This window comes from Lagopus muta, chromosome 2 (assembly GCF_023343835.1).
Source record: "Lagopus muta isolate bLagMut1 chromosome 2, bLagMut1 primary, whole genome shotgun sequence".
In the NCBI taxonomy this organism is placed as follows: Eukaryota; Metazoa; Chordata; class Aves; order Galliformes; family Phasianidae; genus Lagopus; species Lagopus muta.
The window spans coordinates 52,233,001-52,248,814 of NC_064434.1; the positions used below are offsets into that span (position 1 = coordinate 52,233,001).

General features: G+C 36.2%; 1 protein-coding gene across 4 annotated transcripts in view; it reads left to right on the forward strand.

Moving 5' to 3' along the window:
• The window catches only part of LAMA2 (laminin subunit alpha 2), a 323,287-nt gene that overhangs the window by 64,356 nt on the left and 243,117 nt on the right, over positions 1-15,814 (forward strand). For all 4 annotated transcript variants that reach the window (XM_048937148.1, XM_048937150.1, XM_048937149.1 and 1 more), the window contains exons 2-3: positions 1,010-1,180; positions 4,586-4,698. In XM_048937148.1, coding sequence (XP_048793105.1) covers positions 1,010-1,180; positions 4,586-4,698 — 284 coding nt within the window. The remainder of the gene's footprint in view (positions 1-1,009; positions 1,181-4,585; positions 4,699-15,814) is intronic.

Here is a 15,814-nt window from a genome sequence, read left to right on the forward strand (position 1 = left end):
TCACTAAATACACCTGAAGTTTATCCCGGTTTGTGCCTCAGAATTTTTTTGTTGCTTTGGTTTAACATCCAGCTATGGCGAGTTATGCTTTTCAGGATGCAAAACTGAAAAACTGATTAATTTCATGTGAAAGGTTAATGTATACATTCAACCCATCGTGTCAGTCTGTCTTCATGAATCAATTTTATCATAGCTCAATGTTTTTTATTAGTGTTTATTGGAAGTGAGAGTAAGCCACGTTAATGATGGTTCTTCATATGGATTATAATTTTATAGCTTATTGCTACCCAGAACTCACTTCAGCAGAGTACTCAGATGTGCATAAGTGCTGTGCTGAATGAAAATTATATCACACAGCATGCACACTTGGAAAAAATAACAACAGTACTGCTATAAAAGACATGAAGTTGCATATATTATCCTCTTCTTGAGGAAAGGATGGCAGGAAGCAAAATGTACACAGCAGATGTTACTCCTGTTGCTGCATTAATTACTCAGTTCATCTGATAGTAAGGGTAACTATCAGGTCTTAAGCAGAATGGTAACATAGTGTAACACAAGTGATGTAGTCTGTGAGGTAAAAGCTTTTTCATGGGGATGCAAGCAGAAAGAAAGCTTTCATAAGTAGTTTGTTTACAATCATTTGAAGTCCAATTGGGTAAGCAGTCATGATAATTATTTGATTATAAAAAAAAAAAATTTGGAAGGTGCTTTATATGTTTTTGTACTTTCTTTTGTCCTCTGGCATCCTGCTGCTCAAGGATACAACCAGAGGGAAACAATTTGAATTTTAGAAGGGAGTGAGAAAGAAATCACCTATGTAATTGCTTTAATCTGAGTTTTGGATTCAAAGCTGAAGTTGCTGGTGGTTTTTCTGCTTCCCTGTTTCTAAGGTTGTTGAAAACAAAGCGTTTTGATTTGATGCAATAACAGATGTTATGTTTGTTTGTGATTTTATGGCTTTGTGTTTGTTGCTTTTGTTGATAATTTTGTTTCATTTTGCTTGCAGGATTGTTTCCCGCAGTGCTGAACTTGGCTACTAATGCTCTCATCACAACCAATGCTACCTGTGGAGAAAAGGGTCGGGAAATGTACTGCAAACTTGTTGAGCATGTTCCTGGACAACCTGCAAGGAACCCTCAGTGCCGTATTTGTGATCAAAGGAGTAGGCTTCCACACCGTAAGTGTGCCCTGTTTTCATTTATTTCTTTTAAATGCAATTTTTTTTCACAACAGTATCAAATACTCAGCAGACAAAGCTGTTTGTCATTGTTCTAAGTACTATAAAATGACTATTCTTATTCTTGCTGAGGATGCTTGTTTCTTTTACGAGCATTTCAAAATCTGTTTTGTGTACTCTAATCGAATCTTTTAAGTGAAGCACTGGAGTTCAGACCTAGGACAACTAAGTATTTTTAAGTATCTACAAATATTTTTGAACTCTTCTGCTGTATGCTGACCATTAATGAAAAACAGATTACTGTCCTCTGTATACCTGTATGCTGAATTTGAAATTTCAGCCTGCAGCATCTCAAAACTGAGCTAGAGGAGAAGGGGAAGAGCTCAGCTCCATTTATGCTTTATTGTGTTTTGAGGCTTTCTTTCTTAGCTTGATGGTGATTGATTTTCACTGAGCCAGCAAATAGGAGATAAGTAGTTAAACTAAGTAATTTTTCATTATCTTAAGATTTAATATGAAAATTGATCAGTGCACTCATGGCTTTTTTTCTTAAGGCTATCAGTAACCAAAGTAATTTTTCACGTAAATTTATCATCAGATCCAGAGATGCATGTTGCTATTAATTATTATTAGTTTGGTAGATTGAAATAAGAGAACTTCATTCTTGATCATACAAGTCATACTAGTGTAATTTCACATGGGCTTGCAGTAAGACTTCAGTAGAACTAACTGTCAGATTTTGCTGAAGACAAAAGCTTTTTACTGTCTTTTTTCTACACTTATCTATCCTTTTTCTGTCTTCCTCCACTTTGATTGTGTTATCTAGAACTAAGCAAGTTGCAGTTCTTGCAGTTCTCTCTTGATGTTTTCATCTTTGTTAAAATTCACCTGAGCTTTTATCATCAGCACTGCAGAGCAATTCAGGTTTTCTTCCAAATAAGCAGATCATATTCCAATTTATACATCTAACTTAGATATGTCACCATTTTAATAGTTTGATACCGTTGAGAGACATCTAGCTAGTTGGCCATTGTTGTCCCTAAATACTCTCCTGCTAAATGGTTACCTATTCACTACCCATCTTGTATTTGCAGAGCTAATTACAATTGCTCCAGCATAGACAACTACTTTTGTCTCAACACAGTTATGTTGCAGTATACTCTTTTCCCACAAAATTGTTGTTCAAATTTTGTCATCTTTAATTGTAGTAAATGCTGCCTTCTCTGGAAAGATCAGACAATTGAATTGCAGCATTCAAATGACATATCACATCAGTGGGTGTCACTTAGTAGATTTATGGTGTTTTGGTAGCATTTTAACTGGTAGAAGCACCATGCAATAGATTTTATTCTTTTCTCTTATAGAAGTGCATTTGAACATGCATGCACATCATTCATACCCCATTTGAATAATGTGATTCTCCTCATTCATACCTTCATCTAAACTTGAGTCTGCCTGAATTCAGAGAGACTCTTTTTTGCAGCCAACATCATCTCATTTTGAGGTTTTTAAATGTTCATTTGGCAGAAGGAAGTGCTTTATTTAAACAGAGATAGCTTCCTAATAGGAGAACCATGTAATATAACCAGACTTTAAATTATCTCCCTGGGATGTGCAAGTCTGGAGTGTCTCCCCTTAATTACTGTTCGAGGAAATGAACACAAATTCCCTGGTTAATCACATGTGAGCCCAAATTAAAGAATAGAGATTGGTCTCATTCTAAATTCCCTCCCTTTGTCATCCACCAGAGAGGCTGGTCCTTGAACTGCATTTGCAATCGAATTCATTTTGAAAAATACTGTGTTTTCCCTTCCTTTTAAAATAAATAAAATATGCTAGCAATTAGTCAGTGTTTTCAAATTATGATTAAACTCTCGTAATGATAATTACAGTTAATTGTTTTTCATCTCCCGGCTGTCCTTCTCGTGATTTATCTTTATTATCAATTTCTCCTAAAGAGACTTGCATCAAAATTTCCAATTGGACAGTTTGTCACAACCACTCAGATTCACTGAGATTGATTTACAGATGGATTTTGCTAGTTCTCATTTAAAGCTAAGGTTTGTGAATATGATCAGAGCTGTAAGAATTGACAAAATGTAAAACATAGGTATTTTTTTCTTTATGAGAATAACACCACTTGTAATGCAAGGATTGTAACTTTTAAGGGTTATTGCTCACTGATGCCATTGAATAATTTGACTTTTAAATTATATTTTTTTTTTACATTTCCAATTTTGCAGGCTTATTCTTTCACTTCTTCAAAGCCCTTTAATTATATCTTTAAACTTGTTTAGGCATTCTAGCTTTCTTTCATGAGATAGGGTTCCTGTCCCCCACAGGTGGCTGATGTAGCAAGAAAACAGAGACACAAAGACTATCAATCTGAATGTTGATTTAAATTTTAATTAGAATAACAAGTAAATTAATCAGTTCATACATAAGTTCTTTGGAATCCTTGGATGACCTAATAATGAAGCACATTCCAGTTTTATACACTGTTGTATTTCATTATCTTTGGGTTATTTTTAACCATGATGTATAGGCTTGCTCTAGGTAATTAAGGAGTTCAAAAATACATCAGGTTCTTTTCTTGAGGCTTTGATATTCTCCAGTCCATACAGATGAGAATCATGATTTGGACATAAAACCCAGACCAGTGTGGTATTTTTCTCAGCCTAAGTAACATCAAAATACTTTATAAGACAACTTCAGTAACTTAGACTAATCTAAGAATTAGTCTAAGACTAATTCTCTTCTGTAAGTAAACTTATGGCCAAATTACTCAAGATTTATTTGGGGTACTTCAGCACAGTATGGGGACATGAAAAAAATGAATCTTGGACTGTGATATGAGTAGTTTATAAATCTTTGAGTCATCTTTGTAGACATATATGATGAGTAAGACAATTTTCCAATTGGGAAATATATTATGTAACTAAGATGAGATGATTCATAAGTTATGATTTCTAAATTATTGCCGCATGTGCTTAGAAATATAACTGCCATAATTACTCTAATTTCTGGTTTCTCTGCACAATGCATATCAAGATCCTGATTTGTTACAGCATTAGAGACTTAGCAGTACTTGAAAAATCAGAAGTGTGTAAAGTGATCACACCATGTGATTTAGCAACTTTCATTTCCTACAGAATCAGGAGAATTTCCAATTGTATTTAAGAAGTCTTTGTGATGCTAAGCAAGATCAAAGAACTAATGTTAGATTAGCTTTGCAATAATAACCATAGAACTGTGCTCCAAGAGAAAAAGTAGTTTCCTGTTTTATTTTGATGTGCTGCCTCGTTTGTTCTGTGATTGTAATTTTAATCTAGAATTTAGGTCTAAAACCATTTAAGTCTTTTGTTCATTCTTAGATATATTGACATATTTCTGTTGCTTTAACAGAACGACATCCAATAACAAATGCAATTGATGGCAAGAACACTTGGTGGCAAAGCCCTAGTATCCAGAATGGGATCGAATATCATTATGTGACTATTACACTGGACCTCCAACAGGTAGACTTACTCTATTTGCTTACTTCTGCAAGCAAATTCTGTTTGCGCAGAAGCCCAGCTGCTTTTACTTTCCTCTTTGCTCTGTGTTGCTTTGATATTATGAAGACACTCTTGGCTTCCCCTATAGGGTTTTGTCATTTATGTAGTAATGCATATTTTTGGAAGTCATATTTAAAAATATTTTAAATATAGCTTTTTCATTTTCAGCGTGACATCTAGTTTGGCCCTATAAAGTGAATCAAAAGAAGGGTGGAATATTCAGAGGAAATATTTACTAGCAAAATTTATTTTTTTGACTAGTGTTGTTTATTATTTAAGTAACAAAGAATAATATAGTGCTATGCGCTCAAAAGTGCTTCAGCTGTACCAAGAATATATGTGCATGTGGTGGGGTATTCTAAGGGACATTTTGGAGAGTAAAGGGAAGGATTTTAAGAGGTCTTTAAATTACCTTTTGCCACTGAACCATTACTTGACATCTGTAACCCTCAGAATGAAGTTATTTGATACTTATAAAAATGCTACATAAGTTCCAGGGATTTATAAAGTGGATTTGAGGGCTGAAGGAAAATAATTTTTCATTATGCAAAATAAATACAGACAGTTATCTGGTACCAAAGTCAATCCCCATGTTATTAAACTTGTCCATTTTGTATTCAATTGACTAGATAACAAAGTACATGCTCTTTTTTTTCCCCTGCTTAAATTCTTCTCTGCTCTGTGACTGACTCGTATTTGTCTGCAACTTTAACAGGACACTGAAAGCATACTCTGTTTTCCAGGTTTTTAGAGAAAAGTGGGGGCCCTTTCCAGTTGCCCCTTCCTCTGTGATCTGTCCACTTAGATCAGTTTTCTGATTTGATTTATTTGTAGTAGTTTACCAGTTTCAAAGAGAATAATAGCTGATTACTAGAAAGGCTTGAATAAAGCATGGCTTGATAAGAAAATTAAATCAAAGGTGTTGTACAGAGACATTTGTGGGCATGCAGACAAAATTTTGTTGCAGGAGGTGATAGTCTTAGTCTGGAACTCAGAACTTCAGCAACATGTAGTGAACATAGTACTTACATTTCTAGTTTTGCCTTTTATTTCTTGAAAACAGTCATCCAAATGATCTGGTGGTAAAAGTTTTAGTGAGTACTTCGAATCTGTGGCAATGAAGCATTTGAAGGTCTCTTTACTACTTTGTTTGAATCCTAAAAGAATTATTTGCATTCTGGCTTTGGAGCACTTGTTATAAAAAGAGAAGTCCTACATATGTATGCTTGGCCTTGTATCCATATTAGTGTTTAATGCTCTCTTCTGTTTCAGTCAGCAGAACTAAACTGTTAAATGGAAGTTTGATCTTAACTTGCCAATTTACAGAAGCTTATGTTTAAAATGTCTTTCAAACTTTAGAGTTAAGTTTTTCCATATAGCAAGGATCTGGGCCTCTTGTTGGCTCTGATCTATTAATACACAAGTACCTCTATAGCTCTACCATTGGAACTATATTAGTATCTTTGTGGTTTTATTTTTTTGTTTTGGGGATCACTGTTAGTGGTTCTTGTGTAGTTACTTAGGCCAGATCTGTTGAACTGTATGAAAAAAAACTGTTTACTTCTATGTGTTTTTTGCTTCTTGCTGTGTTAATATCTAGATGGTTTTAGTAAGTATAGAAGTCTGTGTACATCCTAAAATTTAGTTACTTTCTAGTAGACTCAAAGCTTGCAAATACAGCATCAGTGGCACGTTGAAGAAAAAGTAAAGCTTCTTTGTATTTTGTATGGCAGCAATCTGAGAATACTGCACTCTCTTTGGTGGTTTTGTTTTATTGTGTGTGGTTGTTCTTAAGTGGGGCAACGCTTAAGTATGAGCCTGCATTCATTATTTTTCCCCCCTTTCTCTCTTGCTTATTGTTCCAAGAAAGCTTGGTAGTCCTCTTACAGGGCTATTTCTGGTGCCTCCTCGTAAACCCGTTCCACTGTATTGGCTGAAATATGAGAGAAACAGTGTTGAGGTTCCTGGGTTGATCAAAAAGATGAGATAATACCCTGCTGTCTGGCAATCTCTTTGTGAGCATAGCCCATGTAGTTAGGCAGGTATGTTTACTTAGACCTTACGTGAACAGAATACAAAGGCTTTGTTCCCCCAAATATAGCAAGAGTATGCTGCAGTTCATTTGTCTTCCAATATTTTCATTAAGAAATGTAAGGGGATTGGAACTTTGAAGCTTGGGGGTCCCTTCCAATCTAAGCTATTCTGTGATTTCTCTTGAGTTTCCCTGTTACCTTCTTATACTGTCTTAGTTGTCACTGGCTTGTTGTAAGATTTCAACTGTGCTGCAGTGTTGCCAGCACGTCTCAGGATAGCAGACAGAGGGTCCCTTCTAGCACCCTCTGTCTGTGCTATCCTGTGCCTTTCTATGGGCAGGCTCACTGTTAGCCTTCTTCCCCTTCAAATTTAATTCAAAACCCTGCCAATGAGTACTGCTAGCTTTTTTCCCACGGACCCTCATCCCCTTATGAGAGCAGTGGAATCTGTCTGGTGACTGCAAGCCTTGTGCCATGTAGGTTACTTCACTGTCAAAAAACCCCGAAGTGTTGGTGGTGTTATTAGTTATAAAGCCAAGTGTTTATAGATTGGATCCTCCCACTTCTTTCAGTGACCTTACAGAAAGCAGATGTAAAGATGATCTGTGCCCTCAATTCCTTCAGCAGACATCCCAAGGCTTTGAGGTCCATTTTGATCATTCTTGAACCACATGTAGCTGCTTTGTTACCCCATCATATGGAAAAGCAGTAAAGGGTAAACTTATGTTGATAGTGATCTGTGTAGGGTCTGTGGGTTTGGCTTTGAGTGATGGGTTCATGTGCAACCAAACTAACTCAGGTTTGGTGAATGCAATGTTCACAGGACAGAAAGTGAGCTTTCTTTTTAAATATGTTCCTTTTGAGAAGCTATGCTCTTTCAAAAAATACGGGAAAGATACATAACAAAACAGAAATGATTCCAGGAAGAAGGTATTCTGTGTGTTTGTACTGCCTGAAATCCTCAGTTTCATTATTTCAGTAAATTCAATCTTTAGAGGAAGATAGAGGAAAACCAGTTGGCAGGTTTGAGTTGATGTGGTCAGCCCATCAGTTTGATTTCTACGAATAACAGGGCACTTTCATTAACTAATTCCCTGATATTGTGGGGAATTGTGGTTGGATTTAATTCTCTAGTTGTAACTGATGGAAGTAGTATGTCTTAATTGCCTGAGATAGTAAAAGAACACAGTGACCAGGAAATCCTTTCCAGGCATATTTTTCTAAAGAAAAATAAAGTAGTTTATGTTCCTCAGAGCCTCATAAGATCAGGTGTAAGAGCAGGAATCGCTGTATAGTTGCTCTCTCTGTAAGAAGTGCTCTATTTCACATGAAGAGAGCAAGGATTCTAACGAGGTGTGTTCTGCTTCTGTGTAGAAATCACTGAACTCCCACTTGCCCTTTCCAATCACTTATATTCTAAAAGTTTGGAGTAGTATGTTACACTTTGTAAAGTGACATGTCAGAAATTATACATAGAACTGAATAACTGGAAAAAGAAGAATGCTTGACCCACTCAGAAGCATTTTGAGAAGCACTTATGAGAAGCAGACAGCGCTATTCTTTTAAAGTTGAGCTCCGTTCTGTAATTCTGTTTTGTTTAAATATAGTTTTCATGGAGGATTTGATTTAGAATAATTTCTTTGATTTACTTTAATGCTCATGAGTGGAAATACATGCTTATCAGTATATATGTATGTATATCACCTATTCTTAATGAGGATAATGCTAAGGAAAAGAATTGCTGTACTGAGTGTTTGCTTGTGCTTTCTGTCTTCAGGATTGTACAGCTAAGTTCTATAGCAAAAGACAGAAGGGATAGGACCAGGAAACTGTGACAAGATGAGAAGAAATTCCACTCTGTACAGAAAAATGACAGGTTAGAACTCAGTAGCATTATGATTACTCTCAAGAGTAATATTTCATAGATAAATTATGGATATCCCATGTATGACAAGTTCTATAATCCCGTACTTTGATACTGTGTTTCAAAATTCTTGATTTATTTTTTAAAATTTCCTTTAGATATTGAACTTTAAGTACACAGTGTATTTATGCACATACTGCTGTGTTGAGAACCACCATACACACTACAAAATGTTGACTTACAATAGGAATACTTGGGTGTAACTTGATACCAACTGAGAGAAAAATATGGACATTGATGCTTCAATTGTTCATTGTTAGCAAATAGTGTCTCATGGTGAAAGAGAGAAGCAGATTTCAGGGAGGTCTTGTTTTCATTTGCTGATAGGGACCGAGCTCACTTGAATCATGATCTGGATGGCTGTTAGCACCTAAAATTAAACAGTTGTGTTTCTAAGCATGTTTGGTGGGGTTTTTTTGTTTTTTGTTATTTTCCTGAAAAGAATACTGTTTGTGTGAGCATCAAAATATATTTATAATGTTGATCAAAGCTTACTAAATGGGGGCAGCCGGGAGATTGACCTCAAAAGCATGCTGCTTATCTGAGCTAAAGAGCTAGTGTGGATGTACCACTGTAAATAGTCTGAACAAAGTCCAGATTTTATGTTCAGTCTATCAGATGCTACGTGCACCAAATTCCCCCATGTTTTAAAGCAATACTGCTAACCTGAATTGGAGGAAGAGGAAAGTATGAGAGAGGAGAAAACTTCTGTGAAGAAATGTTGCTGTAGAACCTTGCTTCTCATCTGCTCCTTAACTTTGCCAGTATGACTGCTGTGTTGATAGCTGTTCAAAGGAAATGTTATTTTCACCTGTCAGTTCCCTTGATACAAGACATTAGCCACATTTCTTAGGGGAATGCAACTCTGTTTTAGAGTTCTTCACTGTCACACAGCAGCAGAGGTCATGTGCTTGTTTGCCAAGGATAGATTGAGGCAAGCGTGACAAGTGCTGTCTTGCAGAACTGTGATGAAGAGATTGCTCAGATGTGTGGCTAGACAAAGGCTACCTATTCCTAAAGTCTTTAATTAAAGTAATGTATGTTTCTAATGAAAGGTTACATGAGCAATCACATTCTTATTTCCATCATCATTTCGATGCTCACTTTTACAGAATCACAGAATCACCCGGGTTGGAAGGGACCCCAAGGATCATGTAGTTCCAACCCCCCTGCCTAGCAGGGCCACCAAACATACACATTCAGATCAGGTTGCCCAGGACCCCGTCCAACCTGGCCTTAAACACGTCCAAGGACGGGGCATCCACAACCTCCGGGGCAGCCCGTTCCAGGGCCTAACCACTCTCCTAGTAAAGAACTTCCCCCTAACATCCAACCTAAATCTTCCCTCCTTCAACTTAAAACCATTTCCCCTAGTCCTGCTGTTGTCAGCCCTTTTGAAGAGTTTACTCCCCTCCTGGGTGTAGGTTCCCTTCAGGTATTGATAGGCTGCAATGAGGTCACCCCGCAGCCTTCTCTTCTCCAGGCTGAACAAGCCCAACTCCCTCAGCCTGTCCTGATAGGGGAGGTGCTCCAGCCCCCTGATCATCTTAGTCGCCCTCCTCTGGACCCTTTCCAAAATCTCAATGTCTTTCTTGTACTGAGGGCTCCACACCTGGACACAGTATTCCAGATGGGGCCTCACAAGAGCCGAGTAGAGAGGGACAATCACCTCCCTGTCCCTGCTGACCACCCCTCTCCTGATGGAGCCCAGGATCCCATTTGCCTTTCGAGCTTTTAGCCCTCTTCCCTCTCCTTTCTAGTATTTTACTGCAGACAGTTACAAAAAGATGGCTTTAAGAGGGGTTCGCTTGGAGTACTTGAGTAATCTCAAATGTAACATTGCCTTCTTTCACTGATCTTGATGAAGAAATAACAAAGTTTTTAAGTCTTGACCACTTAAATGTTGGGTTCTGGAACCACATCCCTAGTCTGGCAAAAAAAACCCCAAACAAACTGATGGAATGCTCTGTAAGGAATTCTGTGCAGTTGAACCTCACGATTAGAAGCTATTAAACTCATCCTTCAGTGAATAGCTGCAGTCATTCTTGCAGCCATGTGAAATGCAAGGCACACTGGATGATAATGAATTTAAGTTCCCTTGATGCAAAACATTAATCAGATCTTTTAATATATATGAAAAGTTTATTTTAACTAAGCCCACAAAACTTAGTGGCTGAGGAATCAGGCCATTTACTTCAATACAGCTGGATTAAAGTAGCCTTTACACGTTGTGTATGCATCCAAAGCACAATAGTATGGGGAAAATGTGTATCGCTAGGAGATCTTTGTTCTTTTCTGCTGTGGAAGACCAAATATATTTTCTGGGATGTGCAGGGGAGTTATAGCTGACTTTCTTTTGGGAGCTTCTGATATCAAGTATCAGAATAGCTAAAGGAATAAACAAAATTAATTATCTATTTTCTGTAAATGGAGGTTATAAGGGAAATGGAGACTGGACAGTGGTTTTAAATTGGAAGTATGCTCTCTCTGAATTAGGAAAATTAAGCACCAGTTCTTGTTTCCATGTTGAATTTGCGTATATATCCAAAGCTTTTGCATAGGTTTTCAGTTATTATTTTCTCTTTTACTACAGTTATGTGCTTTAAATGTCCCCAGGCCAAAATGTAATTTAATGCAAATGAAAATTGATCAAGTTTTGATATGTTACTAACAAATGTCAGTGTGTTTTGTCTCTCTTCTCAAAAAATGTTTGTCTATGGAGAGAAGAGTGAGCAGAAGCAAAACCTGTTCAGACAACAGTAGTGCAGTTTCATGGTTATGATTTTTCCTTTATCTCGCTCTAAACAGGCTAACCATTCCTATGTCTCTTGGTATGGCACTAAGTACTTGAACTAGATCAATACATTGATTCTGTAACATAGTCTTGTCTTCTGTGGGGTTTTTTTTTTTTTGGGGGGGGGGGGAAGGGGATTTGGCATTCTGGAAGTTTAATGTTCTAGTTTTGCTCCTTCTGTGAGGATTTGATGCCAGTAGAAGGGAGGGCCACAAATTTCTAAGGTGGTGGGGAAGCAGTCCTGCATCTTGCTGGAGTAGCTGGCACTCTGCCAGTTTTAGTTGACGAGAAAGCTTGGACATACAAAATATGGATCTGTGAGCTTTAGGAGTGATGAGTGGTGAGGAAATGATATTTTTACCTGCATTCTGTGCTTGTGAAATGGACTTCTAGTCCCACATTTAGCATTTGTACTTGGCATTTCTGGCACATGAATCATTCTGTTTTAAAATAATGTAAATGAGGATACAAACATCTTCTCAGCAACAACAACAAAGTCATATGCCCAGTTCTCTGGCTCAGTCTCACCTAAGTGGGAATGGACAGTTGAAGTGAGAGTCCTTAAAACAAGAAAAACCAAAAACAAAAACAAAAAACAACCAGCTAGAATTATGGAAATAAGAATATGAAAACAATGCAGAATGACATCTGTTCCATTTCACTGAAGTCCCTAGCCAATTTTTATGCATGTATCTCCATTAGTTGTGAAACCGATTTATTTTTTTAATAACTCCTTTCATTTCTTTAGTCCCATAATTAGTTGGTAATGCAATAATCTGGAGTCTACGGAATGAAATAAAACGTACTTTACCCTCCAGCTATTCCTTTTAACCAAAGCAAAGCTAATGAATTTTAAGATAGTTTATAATGAAATATTTTCAGGGTAAAAAAGTACAGAAAGGAAAAAATGCATAAATATATCAGTAATGATTTGTAGCAAACATACCTAGAAAACATAATTATTAGTAACTATAAAAACAGACCTGCATAAAAGTTTTGACATCATAGTAAATGTGCTTAATAACTACATGGTTTATAAAAGTTTGCAAGCTTACCTTACATTGTGATGTTTTCCTTCTTGGTAAGCAGAGAATACCCATGAACTGAGTGCATGCTCTGACAGTGTAGGATTCTTGTGTCAGATGTCATTGAAACTTCAGTTATTGTCTCTGAATAAAGATTTTATGTATTCACATCACTCAATGCAAAAGTCTGAAGAAAAATGAGTGACCTTTGTCCTTAGCTAAGTGTTGTGTGTGTACAGCTGTGCTGATCATCACTCAGTAGGAGCTGCTGCATTTGGCTTTTAAATGTACTTTACAAACACTTAGAATATCCAGCTGACTCTCCTGCAGCATCAAAAGAGAGTTTTCCCTGGACAGTGTGAATAGTATGTGGAGGGAAGCACTCTTCAACAATTTTAAGTATCCATATTAGTCCTGAAAAATCATTTCTGATTTCCCACCATAAATACAGTGCTGGGTGTTTGTATCAAAAAATCTACATGGGATTATTTTGATTTTGATACTTATGAAAGTCAGAGTCTGGGGGAGCTGGTGACACAGTATTTAATAGGATGATAAGAGACTCAGTCTTAAATGAAGGGTGCTGTTTGCTGGAAAAAAAAAAATAATAGTGAATAGTTCTTAATGATTTTTTTAAAAGCTAAATTTAAAAAATGAGTTTTGCAGACTATAGAGGTTGTCATCAAATTATGCTGCTGCTGTGCTCACCTTTTTTCACAGTTATTAAAATGTAAAGTCTATGCTACAAGATGAGCAAGTTTTTTTGTTACACATGATAAGGAATGTGGTATAAGGAGGGCTGCTGAGTAAGTGTTAAAGGTTATGAATTGCCCAATTTGTTTTTAATCATGTTTTTTGTGTGTGAGAGTTAAGATTCTGGGGAGTAGATCTAACTCCTCACAGTAATAAGGTACTTTGTCATACAAATGCCACGTTGCACTTAAAAGATTTGTGCTAATATTGGTATAATGATTTGATGAAATATGCTTAAGCTTGTTTTCAAATTCCCTTTGATTTACATAGACTGTAGAAGTATTTGTTCGAATATTGGCATAGGGCAGAGGGGAAAAATACTGCTGTGCTTAATGTGCACAGTAGGTCAGAGCTCTCAAGAGCATTGAATTTGACTTGCAGGCAGTTTTTTTTCTCATAATCGAGCAACGATCTTTGTTTGCTGGTGGGTCTAAAACTCTTAAGAAACAATAATAATGTGAATAATGGAGATGCCTAAATAGGACTTGAGCCTGCATAGTCATTTCTTCTTCACTGAATAATGAACAAAAATATAGACATATTCCTTTTACGATGCTAAAATCTAATCATGACAAAATTTTCTCTCTTCAATGTGAAGTCTATATGCAGCAGGGTGCATGCTGTGTAGGAGAATTTAAAGGCTCGCATATCAGTGGTGTAGATTATATAGTCAGTAAAAGAAGTCACTTACAGAATTAAAGAAGGGTACGTACTGGATGTTTTCAGCATGGCAGAATTGAGATTTGTTCTGTTCTTACACAGAATTTATCATTTCATGGTGAAGATTAAAAAAAAAATTCTCTTGGTTTTAAGTCCTAAAATATTGTTTTTCCTAATTATTCATAATTAAATTCTTATTGTAAAAGGAGATTTTTACAACCCTGAAATTATTCATATCAGTATCTACTTTGCATGTTTCATATGTTGCCATATATGCAATACATACAGCATACATATCCGTATCTAAAGCAGGCCTCAGGAGGTGTGTGTGTGTAAATGTATATGTATTTTAAGAACTAAGTGCAGAAGTGAAAGCTGAACTTGCGTACACTTAGATCAGGGCATCAGAGCTATAATCTCACTTGTTTGTTTGTTTTTTTTTTTTTAATAAGTTTTTGAGTTCGCTGACATAAAATGTTGCCAGAATTTATTTTTAAACCTTTTTAACCAATGGGATTTTTAATTAAATAAAAGAAACATGGAATCTAAAGAGAAAGTGGAAAAAAAAATCAAATAATAGTTTTCTAAAATGTTTTAAACTTTTGGAAAGTCTCTATTTTTGATATAAAATTTAGGTCACTGCTTAATTCATGTTCCCATTTTTCAAATTGTTTTTAGTGTACAGTGTTTCCAAACTGAGACAGACAAAAGATTGTGTCATGTTAAGGGAATAGGCATAAATTATTACATGGCTATTTCACATTTGGATTAATGATCCAAGTTTGAAGTATTTACAGTCAGTACCCCAGACCCTCAAGATGATGTCTGTTAACCGTATATTAGCATGTTGTTTTCCAGAGGCCTCTCAAAGTACCAGCCTTTCTATTATTTCATCAGGAAAGATTTAAAGGTTTAAACATCAGTAATGCAGAAATTGCTCTGTGCAATTTCTGCACAGTTGCTGCAGCACTTTCAGATGTTAATATTCCCCTCCTCAATATGGGTTGCAGATGTTGCCTCACTGAAAAACAAATGTTTACTTGTGTACTACTTAGCATTTTGTAGAGAAGTACAGAAATTGTAACAGATCTTTAATTTCACATCCATGAAATTAGTGTTGCGTGAATTTGCTGTTGTACAAAAGGGAAATCTGAAAAGTTTTGTAATAAAATTAAGGATTCTCTAGGAAAAGCACATTCTTAGATACAAGTATACAAGTCATTATTTTATTGATACCAAAGATAAAATTAAAATACTAAGATATTAAATATTAGGGTAAATACTTAAAATATAAAGATTCAATGCCTTTGTGACTGATTAGGAATTTAATAGAGTTTGGCTATTTAGCTTTCAAAGTTTATTCTTTGCTGAACTCTGAAATGGAGACTAAAAATTGGTGGTAGTAGATCTTTGTAAGAATAGTGGAGCACTTGGTTGCTGTGAAATGCAGCTAAAATAGAACACTGTATGGCAAGCTCCAGCTTGTTGAAGGAAACGAAGATCCTTTTCATCTGAGATACCCATTTCATTATGAAATACAGGCAAGGCATCAGTTCTTGTAGCAATTAAAAAAAAAAAAGTTCTAGAATTGAAGTAGAAGAATAATCTTTTCTGCCTTTCCCTTCTGGTGTTTAACTTTGAGGACTAAAAGATTGAATCTTGCCATTTTCATCCATTTTCCTTTCTTCACCATGGTGTCTCTCCATGGAAATAAGTGATTAGCCTTAGGAAATGAAGTGAAAGGGAATTGCTTTCTGCTGTTATTCAAAAGTGCTATGAAAAGAGATGACTGATTTTAGCCTTCAGTTCTGGCATACAGTAGCTCAGTGATGAGCAGAAAATATGGTCAACAGGAAGCAGGTATTCATTTTCAGGCCTTCACAAACTA